The 17,349-nt window shown below is 32.4% G+C and overlaps 1 protein-coding gene across 1 annotated transcript; it reads right to left on the minus strand.

The window, feature by feature from the left end:
* Positions 1–335: 335 nt before the first annotated feature.
* LOC101247233 (methyl-CpG-binding domain-containing protein 11) lies at positions 336–11,306 on the minus strand. The gene is made up of 2 exons (XM_004242729.5): positions 11,119–11,306; positions 336–1,736 (listed from the first exon to the last, which is right to left on the minus strand). Exons 1-2 carry the CDS (start codon positions 11,188–11,190, stop codon positions 693–695), a joined length of 1,116 nt encoding a protein of 371 aa, XP_004242777.2. The 5' UTR covers positions 11,191–11,306; the 3' UTR covers positions 336–692.
* Positions 11,307–17,349: the final 6,043 nt, after the last annotated feature.

The raw sequence follows: 17,349 nt of genomic DNA on the forward strand, positions 1-17,349 counted from the left end.
TAAAGATAGAGAGACTGTTTCCAATACCACTCTGCTCAAGTCTGCACTTTCTGCAGATTTTTACTACAATTCCAAGATGATGAACTCACACTTGAAGTTTCTGTCATTGCAACAGAGTAACTCGTACTGATATGCATCACACTCTTTTAACTGACAAAACAGGGTGAACAAGAGGAAACACAAGCAGAAAATAAAAACAGGCATCTCCCCACCTTTGCAAAGAAGTAAGGGAACCACGAAATACTACCTGAGAAGCTATCAAATATAGATCAACTCCACAGGCCACCACAAGCTCATACTAGCATAAACCTGCAATTTTAAAGAAACAAGGAGACTTGGATAGTTAAGACTCGACATTAACTTAATAAGGACTTATTACAACTTACGTTACTGAGTTCAGTCGCAACATGCTACATGGATCTCAGCAAGTTACAAGTTCTGTCCAACTGAAGGTCTAAATCTATGGTGTAGGTTTACAGATATTTCTTTCAGCTATAAGTTCTTTCAGAGGACCAGGCTGCAAGTAACGACCTATATCTACGATATTACATACAGATATCTCATGAACAGTCTGAGAGTACTACCATTGACAACAACACTACAGTCACTAGAGAAAAGTAACAAGGGTAAGAGGTTAGAGAGAATAAGAGAGCAGGGTACGAGGGTAGCAGAGAATGGCTCCATGTCACTATTCAAGGGTTAATCTCATCGGTGTTGATCCCGTTATCAGTTGCTTCAGCTTCATCTGCTGCTTTCCCAATTGGCACCTCTTTCACCATGAAAGCATCTCCAACATTTTTGTCAGCCGCAGACACATCAGCAGGAGCATCTTCTGCTTTTCCATCTTCAGTTGGGTCATCACTTTTCACAGCATCAACATCAGAAGTTTCATCTTTCTTCTCTGCAACACAGTCTGACATTTTGTCATCTTTCTCAACCTCAGCCTCTTTAGAAGGACCATCTCCTGCCTTTTGGCCTTCACCCATTTTTTCAGCTTGGTTCTCCTCCACAACATCAACACCAGAAGAATGCATTTCATCTTTCTTCTCAGCTGCATGATCAGCCATTTGGACATCCTTCGCAGCAGTATGATCAGCCATTTTGGAGTCCTTCTCAGCAGCATGATCAGCCATTTGAACATCCTTCTCAACAGCATCATCTTTGGAAGGACCATCTTCAGTTTGGCCTTGACTTGTCTGTTTAGCTTGGTTCTCCTTCACAATACCGACATCAGTAGAAGGCATTTCTTCCTTGTTTTCATCTTTTCCCTCGTCATGTTTCTGTACGACCACCTTTTCAGCTTCCACAGCCGCAGCATCCTTTTCATGTTTTCCAGCTTCCACAGCCACAGCATCCTTTTCATGTTTTTCAGCTTCCACAGACACACCATCCTTTTCCTGTTTGTCAGCTTCTGGCATGTCAACATCCTTTGCTGCCTCAGTTTCTTCCTGTTCTTTTTTGTCTTTCACATCCTTCTTAGAAGCTGAAGATTTTCTGCTTCGCTTTGTTGGAGTCACACTTTCTGCTGCAAGTGGAGCTGTCTTTGCCTTTCCAGTGATCCTTGTGGATCTTCTTGGAGCTTCCCCACTTCCCCAGTCAAACTCAGTGATTGCAGGACCACCAGGGTGAGACTTCAGGTACTGCTGCAACTGTTTCTTTGTAGTAATCTCCTCCCCTGTTGGTGCAGTAAACACGATCTCATTTTTCTTTGGCGTCCCTCCTTTCTTAGGCAGAAACTGATGTACAAAAACAGAAAAAATGGACATTAGTTATTGAAATATCTCCATCATTCTCCTTTTATATTCCTAGTCTTTTATTGGGCTGGCTGCTAAAATGGAGAGTAAACATTGAAAAGAAATAAAAACCAAAAACTAAGAAAGACATGGAACTACTTGAGAGATGGAAAAGGAAATCAATAGGCAAAGCTCCCAAGGAAAGAAAACTACTTAACAACATCAGGAGAAGATAATGATAAATTCTTGATAAGCAAATAATATATTACTTATGGCTCAGCTAATATCCACCATGTTCCGACTGTTTTTAGTACAGAATTTGGAATATGCACAATCCCACTACAGCTCAGAGTGCAACTGTTTCACATGAGTAGCTCTTCCTGATCAAATGGGGTTCTCAGGAGTTTCAAATCTTATTTATCAACTTAATCCCCAAACAAAGTAATTTTGCAGACTACTAGCGCACACTATAGATATACAAGTAGTATACATTTAACAAAGAAACAGCAACCAAGCCAAAAGCACCCTGAAATCAATAACACATTTTTGTCTATGCATATAAAATGACAACACAGAATGAAACAGTTAAGAAAGTGTGAAACCAATAATTTTGTTTTCTTTCTTTGAAATGGCAGTGTCTGAGTCAGCTACTGTGTAGCTCGGCTATTCCATCGGTAACTCTGCCCATCAAAGCATAGGATAGGCAAACGTGAAGAAATCTGTTAGTAATTTATGTCTCAACTGGGATTTAACATCTGTCTCTAAGGTTTGCACCAACTTTATTAAACACTTGGGTGCAAACCAAAGCAATAACTTGGTACTACAATGAACACAAGCTTTACAAATGAGACAACCCTGTCAAAACTGCTGGTCATAATGCCTTCCATGTAAATAGATGAGGAGTGAAATAAGCATTAAAACAAGTAAATCTTTTTGCGGATAGGGAAACTCGTAACTATTATTAGGAGGAAAGACTTATTTTGTGCCACAACCCAAGTAGAACTGACATTTCACCAAATCTAGTTAGTAAGATATTTTAATAAACAAGTAAATGAATAACAACATCACCCTACAACTGCATCATTTTAGTATCTGTAAAATCATATTCAAAGAAAGCCAACAAGAGGATGCTACCCACACAGACAAATAAGATTCTCATAAAAAATGTAAAATAAGTGGGTTGAACAATAGATATACAGAAATAAGTGATGCTATCATCATTAATGGGCAAGATAGAAGCTAAAGTATTGAATGAAAGAACGGAACAGTTAATACAATATCAGAGTCTCAGATTCTGACAATGAATGTGAGAAATGCCTCCATGCAAAGAAGGGAAATCACAGATGCCTTGTTCAATGGAAGAAAGATAGACCAATACGGAGTCAGAACAATGTGGGTTGTTATGGTCCCCTAATATGGATCTAAGTTATGGGGTGCTGCATGATACAACCTATGTTGTTGGTTCGTTAAGAGAGAACCTGCAATCTCTCGAGTTAAAGTACTCAAAAACTGGAATAATTTTCTGCTTATCTTTTCACTGAAATTCAAATTACTTTAAATAACATAATGGTAGATTATCCACCCACTTGATAGCAAGGAAATAACTTCGCACTATTATTGAAATTATAAAGAGGAGGAATAACCTCCTTACTGCTTATAACTGCTACAAAGAAATAGGAAAACATAATTAATAGATAAGCTTAAGTAATCTACTTTCTGATTTCTTTAAAGTTTCCATGCGTAAACTGGTAGCAGACTAAAAGGGTTCTAACATTACTACCCTCCTTCAAATTGCACTTGTCCTCGAGCACAATGTGGGAAGTACTAGAATTTCTTTCTTTTCCAGCAAATTCTTCCCCATCATCAATGGAACCAATCAAAAATAATTCCTTTCACTTATGGCTCAGAGTGAATAATTCGTCACAGTTGAAATAGAGTCCCTTAAGTCACCTTTCCTCCATTTTAAATTTGGTTAGTTTTTCAAATCTGGTGGTTGTTGAGGTGAGAAATTTGTTGTCTTTGTTCTACAAGCATCTAATGATTGCAAACAAAGAGGTTGTTCCTTGCATTCATAAAGTCGGGAAATATTCACCGCTATAGCCAAATCTGGAGGATTATGCAACTCTCCCTCAATTTTGCAAGAACAACTACCGGCACCAACTCTATCTTAACGACCGGTAAAGCCCTCACTCTAGGATATGACACTTCACTGCTAGGAGAGGATCAAGTTCTTCTCCAAATCAACTCTTTCTTTATTTAAATTAGAAAGAAGTCAATTACGTTCGAGTTTTTTGTCAACTGATTCCACCCAAGCAATAAAAAGAAAGGCTATGTCCTTTAATCTCTAACTATGCTGAGTTCAATCAATCTAAGAACTAGTTGACCTCAGGTAATCAGCAAGACCATTTATGCAAAATTCCATCTATTTTGTGCTTGTACAAGGGTACTAACCCACGAAACCAATTGTTCAAAAAACCTCTTGGACAGATCCAATGTGACATAACTTGGCCAATTCTTCTAACTTTTGACTTCTAATTGGCGGTCCAAAATGAACGTCAAATTAGAAGTCAAAAGTTGAGGCATATCTTTTACTAGTTGAAGAAACTAGAGTTGTGCAATTTCCACCAAATGAAAGGAAGCAAGACCCTTTTCTGTGCTTGTATAAGGGTACTACCCCACGAAACCAATTGTTCAAACCTTTCTTGGACATATCTAATTTGACGTAACTTGGCCAATTCTTCCAACTTTTGACTTTTGATTGGCGGTCCAAAATGAATATTGACATTTGAACTCATCCCAATATCATTGAGGCATATCTTTCACTAGTTGAAGAAACTAGAGCTGTGCAATTCCTTCCGAAAGAAGCAAGACCCTTTTTTTCCTTTTCTTGGTGTTTGCCTGTGTTGAAAGTAATGCTCGCACATGTTCAACCATCCCAAGGAGTCCTCATATCCACAAGATCGTGGAAAATTCAACTTTGTATATTTAGGAATCATGGAATTCTCACTAGTTTTTACCCTGATCCCGTAGCCACTGCTTTACCTTTTCAACCTCGGTTGTGACTACCATTTTATGTTGAAGTGCATCGAAGCGAGCATTTATAGCTTATTGTCTTGCTAAATTGGTCACGTTCTTCTCAGAATAAAGTCAACAGTTGGCATAGTTATTTTTGTATCAGATTTCCCACAACTCCCGTTTCTAATACCAAGTTGTTACGGTCCCCTAATATGGACCTAGTTATGGGACACTACAAGATGAAATCAAATGTTTCCTTTAATACGACCTATGGTGTTCATTTGAACCTGCAATCTCTTGAGTTAAAGTACTCAAAAACTAGAACAATTTTTTGCTTATCTTTTCATTGAATTCAAATAACTTTAAATGCACATTAGTAGATTAACCACCCACGGCCCACCTAATAACAAGGAAATAACTTCGTACTACTACTAAAATGTGAATGGAGGAATAACCTCCTTATTGCTAATTACAGCTACAAAGAAATAGGAAACATAATCAATAGATAAGTTGTATACTACAAATACTACAAAGAAATAGGAAAATATAATTAATAAATAAGGTGAAGTTCTGATTTCTTTAAATTTTTAATGCTAAAACCATTGGTGACACATGTGTTATGTGAAAATTAGACCAAAAAGGTGTTAACCGTGTTGCGTGGTCTTTCCTTTTCGGTAGTGAATGTTGGTTTTACTAAATTTTGTCGAACAATACTTTCGATTTTGTTGATAGGTAGATTTAATGAATTAAATGTTGCATCACTTGTGTCAAGTATTCCATCATAATCAAATTAGGGACATAGGAAACAATGTGCCAACATCCAACATTTTGTAGGTTGATGACCTATAAATCTTTTGAGGTAAAAGAGGAATATTGTGGTCTCCAAAAGTTGTCTAGTTGAAGAGGTTTCTTTAGTAGCATATTAGCTGAAAGAAAACATGATTTATTGGACATGATAATCGTTTATGGTTTTAAGTTGCAACAAAATTTAATGGGAACTTGATTTATAGAAAAGAAAGCCTGAGATAGTTCAAGCATGTGAATAAGAGGTACGCGGATGCGCCCATTGGAAGGTGTGAGAAGTTCGTTGTAGCAAGAGTAAGGAGAGGTAGAGGTAGACCGAAAAAGAACCCAGAATAGGTAAATAGACAAGACATGACACAACTTCAATCGCCTACCGACAAAATCCTAAATAAGAAGGCAAGAAGGATGAGGATTAAAGTAGAAGATTAGTACGTAGATGAGTGTGGTCCCTAGACTAGGCTAGAGAAGGGCTATACCATATCAGCAGCTATGCTAGCTCCAAAAGGACTGGGGGAGGCAGGGGGCTTGCTCAATATCCTCTTCTCCTTATTATAGTAGTAGTAATTAGCAATCATGTAGTTTCTTATTCTTCTATGTGCTTCTACAATATGTTGCTTCATTTTATTTTTTTATCTAGATATGTTGTTGTTATTTTTTTTATTCTTGTAACCCTTCTCTGCGTACATCTTACCTTCCCCATACTTCACCTGTGGGGTTACACAGGGTATGTTGTTGTTGGTTATCAAAGCTAAGTATGACACGAAAAGCCAAGACTAATTCATCTCAATATGTAGCTTTATGGAAGAATATCAAGATGCTATGGGTGGATTTACAAATCTAGTAAAACAGGAGGTTGGTAATAGGAAGAAAATAAAATGTGACGAAATGCATGGATACAAAACATTATTTAAAAAGATATTTTCTTGATACACTGCATTATTATAGAAAATGGGACTAACAGTGATAATTGCAAGATAGGTGACAAATGGGAGGTCTTCAAGAGATAATTCTATGACCATAAAGGGTAGAGAGCTATCCCAAATCATGATTCTCCAATCATGAAAGTTGAGAAGCATGGATGTATCCCATTTCACTCGAATGAGGTTTATGGACTTCAAAGCTTAAACTTCGAATAGGTATTAATGCAGTAACAAGTCATGATATTCCCTTTCTTGCAGTGGACGACTTATCACCTGTTGGTGCATTGATACGAAGTTTGAGCTTCAAGTCCACTAACAGGAAATCAAGTCCGTGACTTAAAATTCCAATCGCTTAGCATATTTATTTTTTCTTCGTTCATCTTTCTTCGTTAAATTCGTTCTTTATTTGTGTTATCGCTTAAAACCTCGAATAAACTCTCTTTTATTTGCATTTAACCTATAATAACACTGATCTTATGTGTGTGCTACCAAAAGAGTCTAGGGAGCACCCAATAATGTGGCAGTGGTCAATGAAGTGAATGGAGAACAATGAGTTCTGAGGTTGAAACCTAATAGAGACAACAAACTAGGTGATTTTTTCCCGAATTGTCCTAGCCTTGGTAGATAGTTACCTTATACCAGTTGTTGATGGGAGGTGTCAGGTATCCCGTGGAATTAGTCGAGGTGCGTCAAGCTAGCCCCGACACCACAGTTGTCCTAAAAGAAAGGATCCAAGTGAGAACCTATCATGTACTTGCAACCTCCTAACTGCATATGTACTTGGTACCTTCACCAACGTTTAAGATTCAATCCTTGGTTTTCAAGGTTGTCAATCCAGCTTTTTCCAGGATTTGTGTGTTAATCATTGTCCACAAGCCTTAAAGAAAGTTGCTTTCATCAGACTTCTTAGTTCCTTCTTCTCTTTTCTTTCTTTTTGCACGTGTGTGGGGTGGAGGAGAATGAGAGGTACTCACAAAACAAAGGTCTTAGTAACTAGTTTGAGCTCAAGAAAGAGAAAGACATACCAAATTGATGCAGCTCCAAATATCTACTGCAACATGAATAGTACATAAAGTACAACCTTAAAAGAATATTCACAATGAAGTAGGGTTTTTCCGGAAAAAAAATCTTGAAGTGTACCTATCCACTTCGAAGGCATGAATTTACATAAACTAAGAAAACAACACCACGACAATAAGGCGACTGCTCAAAATATAGAGACTAAACTGGAGTGGATGCGGCTGTTGACCGTTCCAATTTTCGTCTCCACCTCCTGAATTTGTTTAAGGAAAATTAGAGTCATCATCACACAAGGGAGAACTGAATCCAATGTGCAGGAAATCCATTGTAGAGTTCGAGAAGTCCTCCTGCCTTAAATATTTTCATGGAGTAGCCGAAAGAATCAGAGTACGGGAATTTTCTTTCAGCGTCTGGCTGCAATTTTTGTAGGAGTCTTGACGATATCGAATGCTGAACTACAAGCAGCAACAGTGCTGGCCCAAAGCCAATAGCGACATCAAGTTCACTTGGCATAAAGCTGAAACTTGTGACCTAAGACACAAGTCCCTCAATTTTTGCCAGTTGAGAAAATCCTGAAGCGGCATTAATCCCACATTATAAACCCTATATAACTTGTTCACAAACCATACGACCCCATATGGTGAAACTAGTCCTAATTGAGCCAAGCTGAACCAGTGTTCCATGGACTTCTCATCTTGCCTCTTTACAGAAAGTGTCAAAAAGGGATGCAACATTTGTATTGGTACCTCATTATGATATCTGATGACACACTTAAAAAGTGCCAAAATTTAAACATATATTCGATCGAAGAACATCCAAGTTCATGTATCATTAAGTTGGCCATCCTGCACAAAATCTAACAAGTAGCAAGCTTTAATTTAGCTCCAATTGCCTCAAGAGTTTTTGAGCCTAGTTCTGGAGCACAACTAAAAGTGCATAAATTCTTGATGGAGGAGGGTGACGGCAGAGGGTGAATGTGGAGAATCCTTTAACAATGAGATCCCACAAAATAGAGACGAAGCAAGGGACTCAAAACTTTCTTCAACATATGCTAAACTTATAGCAAAAAGTTTGACATACTCCTATCCGATACTTCCACACACGTATTGGATAAGTACCCGCAATGAATCAACTAACTTAGTAAACCATGAAAATACATATAGTTTTTCATGGTTAACTCACCTCCCAGACCCCTAAACCAAGCTGCCCAACATGATCCTTTCCCACTTTTTCTACCGTGTGACTCAAACCACCAATCATTATGGTTGGAGGTGAACGGTCCTTACCAAAAAGCTATCCGCCGTTTGACGAGAAGGAAGTATGTTATTATAATTAGATGCAATAAGACAATTAGCTTTGGAGCATTTTGGTTTAATATTCAAGTCCAAAGCTTAAACTCAACCAAAAGCAAGTTTCAATAAGCTTGAGCCTATCCAAGTACAAGTTGACAGTTTCGTATAAAAGACAGAACTTCTGAAAGTGAATCAGGCGGTCCTGTTTCCTTTAATTAGAATCATAACAGTTAGAGTCTATTTTGATATGTGAATTAGCTTATTCATCTTTTTAGATACTAATAAAAGGACTTGAGAAGTCCTTTTTGTAAACAAAGTCTCAACTTTAATTAAATTGCAGGATCTGAAAAATAGAAAGAAGCAGCACATTATCCTCCATCAAGAAAAGTTGCAGATTGAGTATTTAAATACAAACTTAAATTACAAAAGGATCATTTCTGGTACATCTTGAAACCGTCAGACAGGTAGTTCTTTAGATTCCACTCTTAAGAAACTTCACTTCCCTGAAGCCATGGTTTTCAAAGCCAATTAATAAGTCAGGACTGAAGTTTTTTCACTTCCAATTTTTGGTTTAAAAGGCTAGGTTATTTCTCTTAATACCACTTTATCCCCCCCCCCCCCCTCACAGGGAAGCCCCCTACCCCAACTTGTAAAAAGATATGTAGGACTACTAGACAACTCAAGCTTTAACACTCTAATTTGTCTACCAGTTGATTCAGTCCCCTTTGGTTAGGGACTGTCTTCATTGGTTATGGTGGTCAACTGGTAGGCAAGTTAAGAGTTTTTAAGCTTGAGCTGTCCAGTCTTATATACCGTTTTAACGCTAAATAGCACTCTCTTTACAATTTTAAAAAGGAAATCTTTACTTATAACAGACAAAACAACCAGGAGTGGCAGTGGGGCAGAGTGGTGCGGGTTTGACCCTTTGCAGGGACGAACAGGTTTGGAGTTGTGTGGGTGGTTAAGTTTAAGAAAAAAGATATTTTTGTGGCTTGCGGGGCGGATGGGATTCAGCTTTCTTCCTTTCATAAGTTTTAAGTTTGATTACACCATGAATCTTGTACTCAACCTCTTGAATCGGATGCTTATACAATCTCTTTTTGGATTGTCTTTAAATCCTAATTACAACTGTTTTATTATTAAAAAAAAACTTGAAAAATGAGTTTTGCATTTATTTAATGATCCAGTTCTACATAAGTCTGTCCAAATTATCTGCTAGTTGAAGTGTTAAACTTAACCTGGATCTGCTAGTGCAAGTTTGGATTTTTGTGGCACCAAACAATGCAAGGGGTCTGGATTCATTTTGCATTAACATTTTGTTTAAATGATTTTCTTTATCCAATTTTACTATCCACAAAAGGAAAAGAAAAGAAATGAAAAGTATACAGAGGCTGACTTCTTCATAGCATTTCTGATATGAGAAAAAAAATACTTTATTTTTTACAATTTGGGTCTATTTTAGATCAAAACATTTGTGTTTTGAACATAAGTCTAGACTGTAATAAACATTCTTATGAAGAAAGTAGGAGAAAACAATTCATGCGGGGTGGGTTGAAAAACAACAAATTTTCCTAGGTGAGGCGAGTTGAAAAACAACAAATTAGGACAGGCTAGACGAGTTGAAAAACAACAAATTTTGCTACGCAAGATATGTTGAAAAACAACAACTTTAGCTAAGGCGAGGCGGTTTGAATAACAACAAATTTTGCTAGGTGGAGGCGTGTTGAGAAAAAAACAAACTTTGCTAGGTGGGGCGGGTCGTATTCTTTGCGGGTTTATGCAGGTTTGCCCCCATTTGCCATCCCTAAACAACACACAACCCCCAAAAACTTCTGTGAATTCAGCTGAATCATGAAGTTAGTAACAATCAAAACTTCTCATACTCCATCCTAACTCAATCTTCCAGAAGTAGGAAAATATCTAAACAAAGATATACCCCATTTCCTAAATTCACAACAATTGCAGCACAAAAATCTACATTTAACAAGACCAGACAACCCAGTTAACTATCCTTCTCATCAACAAAACTATCACATGAACACTCAAAAATCACAACAGGCTACATAACCACACAAAATTAATCAAAACCCTTTTCAGAACAAAGGGGAATTTGATGCCAAACACCTAAAATAACATGAAACTATAATTAAAAAAATTTCAACCTGAAGAAAAAACAACAAATTAGAACAAACCCACAAAACCCTTTTCATAAAATCATCAAATTTCAATGCCAAACACAAAAAACAACAGTAAAATCAACCAAAAAAAAAAAACTGAAACAATAACAATAAAAATGAAAAAAACAGAACAGAAAGAAGAGAAAAAAAAACATACCCTTTTCAACCAACCATTTGGAGCTGGAAGCTCAATGGACACAACTTCATTCATCTCCACAGAGCTCGACATTTTTCTCTCTTCGTCTTCCTTCCTTCTCCTCACCTAACTCAATTTTTCTGAAAAAATGAAAAAACGCTCTCTCTATACACAAAAACAAACTGACTCATTTAACTTGTAAACACTTCTTCTCAAGGAAAAAAACAGAATGATGTAATAAATAAGGTTTATCCGTCTCTATTTATTTGTCAAATATTTTTTAATTTTATTTGCTTTTTATTTTTGGTTTTTGACTAACAACGATTTTTTTTATTTTTTTCGTTTATTAATATTGACTTAGTGTCTTTGAAAAATATAAATTTGCTATATCAGATCATTATTATTTTCTTAATATGTGAATCAAGTCAAAATGATGATAAAATAGGAAGAAAACTAAATGATGTATATAAATAATGTTGACTCTATTTACTTGTCAAATATTTTTAAATTTTATTTTTCTTTTTCTTTGTCATTTTTTGACAAATCAAAAAAGGTATAAATTTTTTTCTATTTTATTAACATTGAGTTAGTATATTAAAAAAATTATAGTAAGTAAATATATTTGAATAATAGTTTAAAATGGTAAAGTCAACACAGGCAATCATATTTTCTTAATACGTGAGTCAAGTCAAAATGATGATAAAATAGGAAAAAAACAAAATGATGTAATAGATAATATCTTTTTTGTCCCTATTTATTTGTTAAATATTTTTTTAATTTTTTTATTTATTTATCGTTTTTTACCAATAAAAAAAGGATTGTTCTTTTTTTTTTATTTTATCATCAATTTATTTACATTGAATTAGTGTCTTTGTAAAACATAATGAGTTAGTATATTTAGATAATAATTTAAAATGATAAATTCACTATGCTAATCATTTTTTTCTCAATATGTGAGTCTAAGTAAAAAATAAGATAAAATAGAAAGAAAACAAAACAATGTACATGAATAATATTGCCCTATTTACTTATCAAATATTTTTAATTTTTTTCCTTTTTTGGTCATTTCTGACAAACCAAGAAATAATTAAAAAAAAGTTCTTTCTGTTGCATCATTAATTTATTAACATTGAGTTAGTGTTGAGAAAAAATATAATGAGTAAATATATTTGAATAATACTTTAAAATGGTAAATTCAACACAGCAGACAATCATAAATTCTTAATATGTGAGTTAAGTCAAAATGAAGATAAAATAGGAGAAAACAAAATGATATAATAAATAATGTTTTTCCGTCCCTATATTACTTATCAAATATTTTTTTATTTGTCTATTTTTAACAAATCAAGAAAGGACAATTTCTTTCATCCTATTTCATCATCAATTTATTACTGTTAAGTTAGTGTCTTTGAAAAATACAATGAGTAAATATATTTGATTAATAGTTTAAAACAATAAATTCACTGCACCAATCATAATTTTCTTAATATGTGTGTCTAACAAAATTTGTCAAAGTAAAAACAGATGGAGGGAGTATTATCTTAATATTTATTTAATCTTTAATAAGGCATAAATTAAAAAAAAATTGACTTTTTTCTAAAAATTTAATGTTCAGTATAATTTTAAATAAAAGAGTAATAAAATTGAGCTGTATTTTTAGGTGGGAGAAAAATGATAAATTTGCACGAATATAGAGGTAACCGCTGAGAAATTTGAGTTTCAATTTTGTTTTTTTTGTTTATATAACTAATTTTGATCGAATTTGACTACTTCTGCATGGCGAAAAAAAAACAATGTGGAGGTTATGGTAAACTTACGTAAATATATTATAATAAAAAAAATTATCATTTATAGCAATAATATTTTTTTTTACTTGATCATTTTTAATTTATTTATAATAAGAGTTTAATTCATATTACAAAGAGTAATTTTTTATTCACATATAATACAAAATTTAATGAAAGATAAATTCATTTATCACACATTTTAATACACTTATAATACAATGAGTCAAATTTTTATCAAACAAATATATTATATTTTGAAAAACAATTATAATTCATATATATTGTATACATAATTTACTTTTAATACATATTCCAGATTTAACATAGTATTGCTATGAATAATAATAAATAAAAAATATTACTAGAATCAGTAATTATTTATTTAAATTTACTAATTCATGTACTTTTTCCTTTCGAGTTTTTGGAACAGTTCGGATTGGTGACATAATGACAAAAGGTTTTTATGTTGGTTACGGTTCAATATTTTTTTAAGGCTTAACAGTTCACATATGAATACTTAAATATTTGAAATTGATATAAAATTTCACTTATACATCTTAATTAAGTTTAAATGGATGTTTAATCATGAAAATAAAAAGATTTTTGTAATAAGTTAAATTTTTTCAATTAAAAAAATGTATAATAAACGTATAATATGTATATCAACTATTGCATTTCACATCAAAAGATCTTTCTTTTTTTTTGAAAATACATTTTACTACCATTTCAATTGAAATTTGATGGCTAGCTCCACTTAAAATGTTTCAACTTAACTGTGGACCCCTTACTTTAATCTTTAATAAGGCATAGTTAAAAAAATTGACTTTTTTTTCTAAAAATTTAATATTCAGTGTAATTTTAAACAAAAGAGCAATAAAACTGAGCTGTATTTTTAGATGGGAGAAAAATGATAAATTTGCACGAATATAGAGGTAACCGCTGAGAAATTTGAGTTTCAATTTTGTCTTTTTTGTGTATATAACTAGTTTTGATCGAATTTGACTACTTCTACATGGCGAAAATAAACAACGGGGAGTTACGAGTTTGGGAAATATACGTAAATATATTATAATAAAAAAATATTTATTATTTATAGTAGTAATATTTTTTTTATTTGATCATTTTTAATTTATTTATAATACGAGTTTAATTCATATTACAAAGAATAATTTTTTATTCACATATAATATAAAATTTAATGAAAGATAATCCATTTATCACACATTTTAATACACTTATAATACAATGTGTCAAATTTTTACCAAACATAATATATTTTGAAAATCAATTATAATTCATATATATTGTATACATAATTTACTTTTAATATATATTGCAGATTTAACATAGTATTGTTATGAATAGTAATAAATAAAAAGTATTGCTAAAATCAGTAATTATTTATTAAAATGTACTAATTCATGTAATTTTTCCTTATGAGTTTTTTGAACAGTTCGGATTGGCGACATAATGACAAAAGGTTTTTATGTTGGTTACGGTTCAATATCTTTTTAAGGCTTAACAGTTCACATATGAATATTTAAATATTTGAAATTGATATAAAATTTCACTTATACATCTTAATTAAGTTTAAATGGATGTTTAATCATGAAAATAAAAAGATTTTTGCACAAGTTAAATTTTTTCAATTAAAAAAATGTATAATAAATGTATAATATGTATATCAACTATTGCATTTCACATTAAAAGGTCTTTTTTTTTTTTTGAAAAATACATTTACTACCATTTCAATTGAAATTTGATGGCTAGCTCCACTAAAATGTTTCAACTTAACTGTGAACCCCTTACTTTAATCTTTAAATTTTGAGTAAATATTAAACGGGTTAGTGTAAAGTTGGTAGAGTACTAATAATTTAATATAATTATAGGTCTAATTATATATTAAATTATTGATATTTAATAATTAGGGTGGTTAAAATAATAAATTATTATTTGTCTTATTGAGTTATTGGGTAAGTTATTAATTTACCCAATAACCTAATAACAATTTTTTCGGTTCGATTTATCGATCAATTCTGCTTTTGTACACCCAAGTTTATATGCTTATTCCTTTTGAAATCTTTATTTTTGACCTTAAAGTTATGGTTATTATATAATAAAGTCCAACAATATCTTTAATATATGTAATTCATATGAATTCCACTTTCAAAAGGGTGAAACTAAATTTCTAACTTAAAAAAGACTTTTAAAACTTATGAAATAAAAATTATTTTTTCAAAGAATTTAATTATTGCATATCAAGTATATTTAGCATTTAATAGTAAAAAATGTGAAAAGATATAATCCTTCACAATTGAGATACAATTTTTTACACCACCTATTGTGATACAAATTTTTACAATTGTGAATTGGGACTCTCAAATATAAACTATATATGCTATGTCCTGATCCTTTACAATTGTGAACGCTACGACAATAAATAAATAAATTATATTGATGAAAAGTGAAAAAATACATATATTTTGAAATAAACAAAACAGACTTAAGGAATTGATTATATTTATAACGTCAAACCCCAAGATTTATGTGTGATACATACGATATACAACAATACATTGCGTATACATATCATATAATTTGGAATGGTGAAAATAAATTCGTTGAATGAGTCATGAATCAAGTAATTTACATGATTGTTCTAGGAAGCTGGATAAGAATTTTTACTTTTTTGTTATTCAATTATGAATTTTATTAATTATTTTGTGGATTGAATGAGATAATTATAAGTAAAACGTGATTTAATTGATTATAAAAGGTTATATACAAAAATGAGAAAATTGTAGGTGATAATTGGATCGGGTTGGAATTAAATTTCAGACCTAGAAAATATTAATATAATATGTGTATATCATATTGTATATAGTGTATATATATATATATATATATGATAGAAAGGAAACAAACAGATATACATTGATGTTATAGAATTTTCACTGCATTATATCATCACATGTATGGAATAGTGCAAATAATAATGTATAATTACAAAGTTTATCATACTTTTTAAAAACTATAAAAGAATAAAAATTTAAATCTAAATGAAATATAACGAAGGATAATTATAAAACAAAAAAAATATAAACGGGTAAATTTGTATCTCTTTTTTTAACCCAAAAATATAATATGGCGAACTTTTAAATTATTTTCAAATAGAAGAAGGTAATTTTGAATTTCTATTTTTGTGCATATTTTTCATGTTGCTTTTGTTCAAAATATATCGTATGAAATGATTATTTTAAAACACATAGACTAGAGAAACAAATATTTTTTTAATGTACGTTCAAAAACCCTTTGATGAAAACGGAGTCCATCTATAAAATGGTACTTGTTGTTATACACGCTTTGACTAGAGATGAACCGTAAAATCTTTAAAAATAACAAGAGTTAAGAGGTTGTTTTTAAATTCCAACGAGATATACAAATGGAATACTACATAGCTACTGAAACTATATTTATGTTATATAATTAGGTAAATTGTAGCTAACGAGGCCTATAATATTTCATCTCTTAACTATTTGTGAAATTTTCACTTCATTTATTCACTTAACGTATTTTAACCCGTCCATTTGACACCTTTTACCACTAAATTGTCATGCAATGCCAAATTGTCTTGTTTTTGGGGGCCCAAATGTTTTAAATTTAAATGGGCCTTAACTTTTGGGCTTCTTTATCCATTGGATTGCAGGTAAAATGATTATTGCAATATTAGTATAAAATCAAGAAAATTCTTAAATAAACCTTTAAGTTTTTTTTTTCCAAGACAAAAACACTGTTTGAGAAGATATTATTATTAAATAATAACCAATTCAATTATTTAGTCAACAAATCATAGGAAAACAAAATCTTTGTAACTCTAATTCTTTGGACATAACCAATAAAAAAATAGTTAGTGTAGCAATTGTTGGGCCTAGTACTTCAACAATTATCTAACTCAATCATCAAATTGGTATTTGAAACCCCATTCATTAAAACCTTTATGTCATTTTCAAATTCCTTTTGGTGTTAATCAAGAATTATTGTCTCAAAATATCCTTACACTAGCACATGTACATACATGTTATCTAGCACTCCTAAGAATTGATGCTTTGTATCCACATACAATATCATCCTAGCTTTAGCGCGCACTCTTTCTCCTACGAGAAAAGTTACTCTTTCCGATTCATGTCTGGCCCTTTCTCGGTCAGGATCACAATATACCGGCGACGTTGTATTTGAACTCATTCTATTTCATATCCACCAATCCGTGGAAGAGACCAAGGAAGTAAGGTAGATTTATGACAGACAGGCGGGTCTAGAATAGATTCCCTCAACGAGGCGAAAACTTACTCTTTAAGTGGTGTTCACGAAACATGATTTTATATATGTGTGTTTCATAATTTTTTCTGATGAATCAATGTAGCGTTACACTGCTTCAACATACGTATATCATTTTCATCGCCTCTAA

The sequence above is a fragment of the Solanum lycopersicum genome, chromosome 7 (genome assembly GCF_036512215.1).
Source record: "Solanum lycopersicum chromosome 7, SLM_r2.1".
Taxonomy (NCBI): domain Eukaryota; kingdom Viridiplantae; phylum Streptophyta; class Magnoliopsida; order Solanales; family Solanaceae; genus Solanum; species Solanum lycopersicum.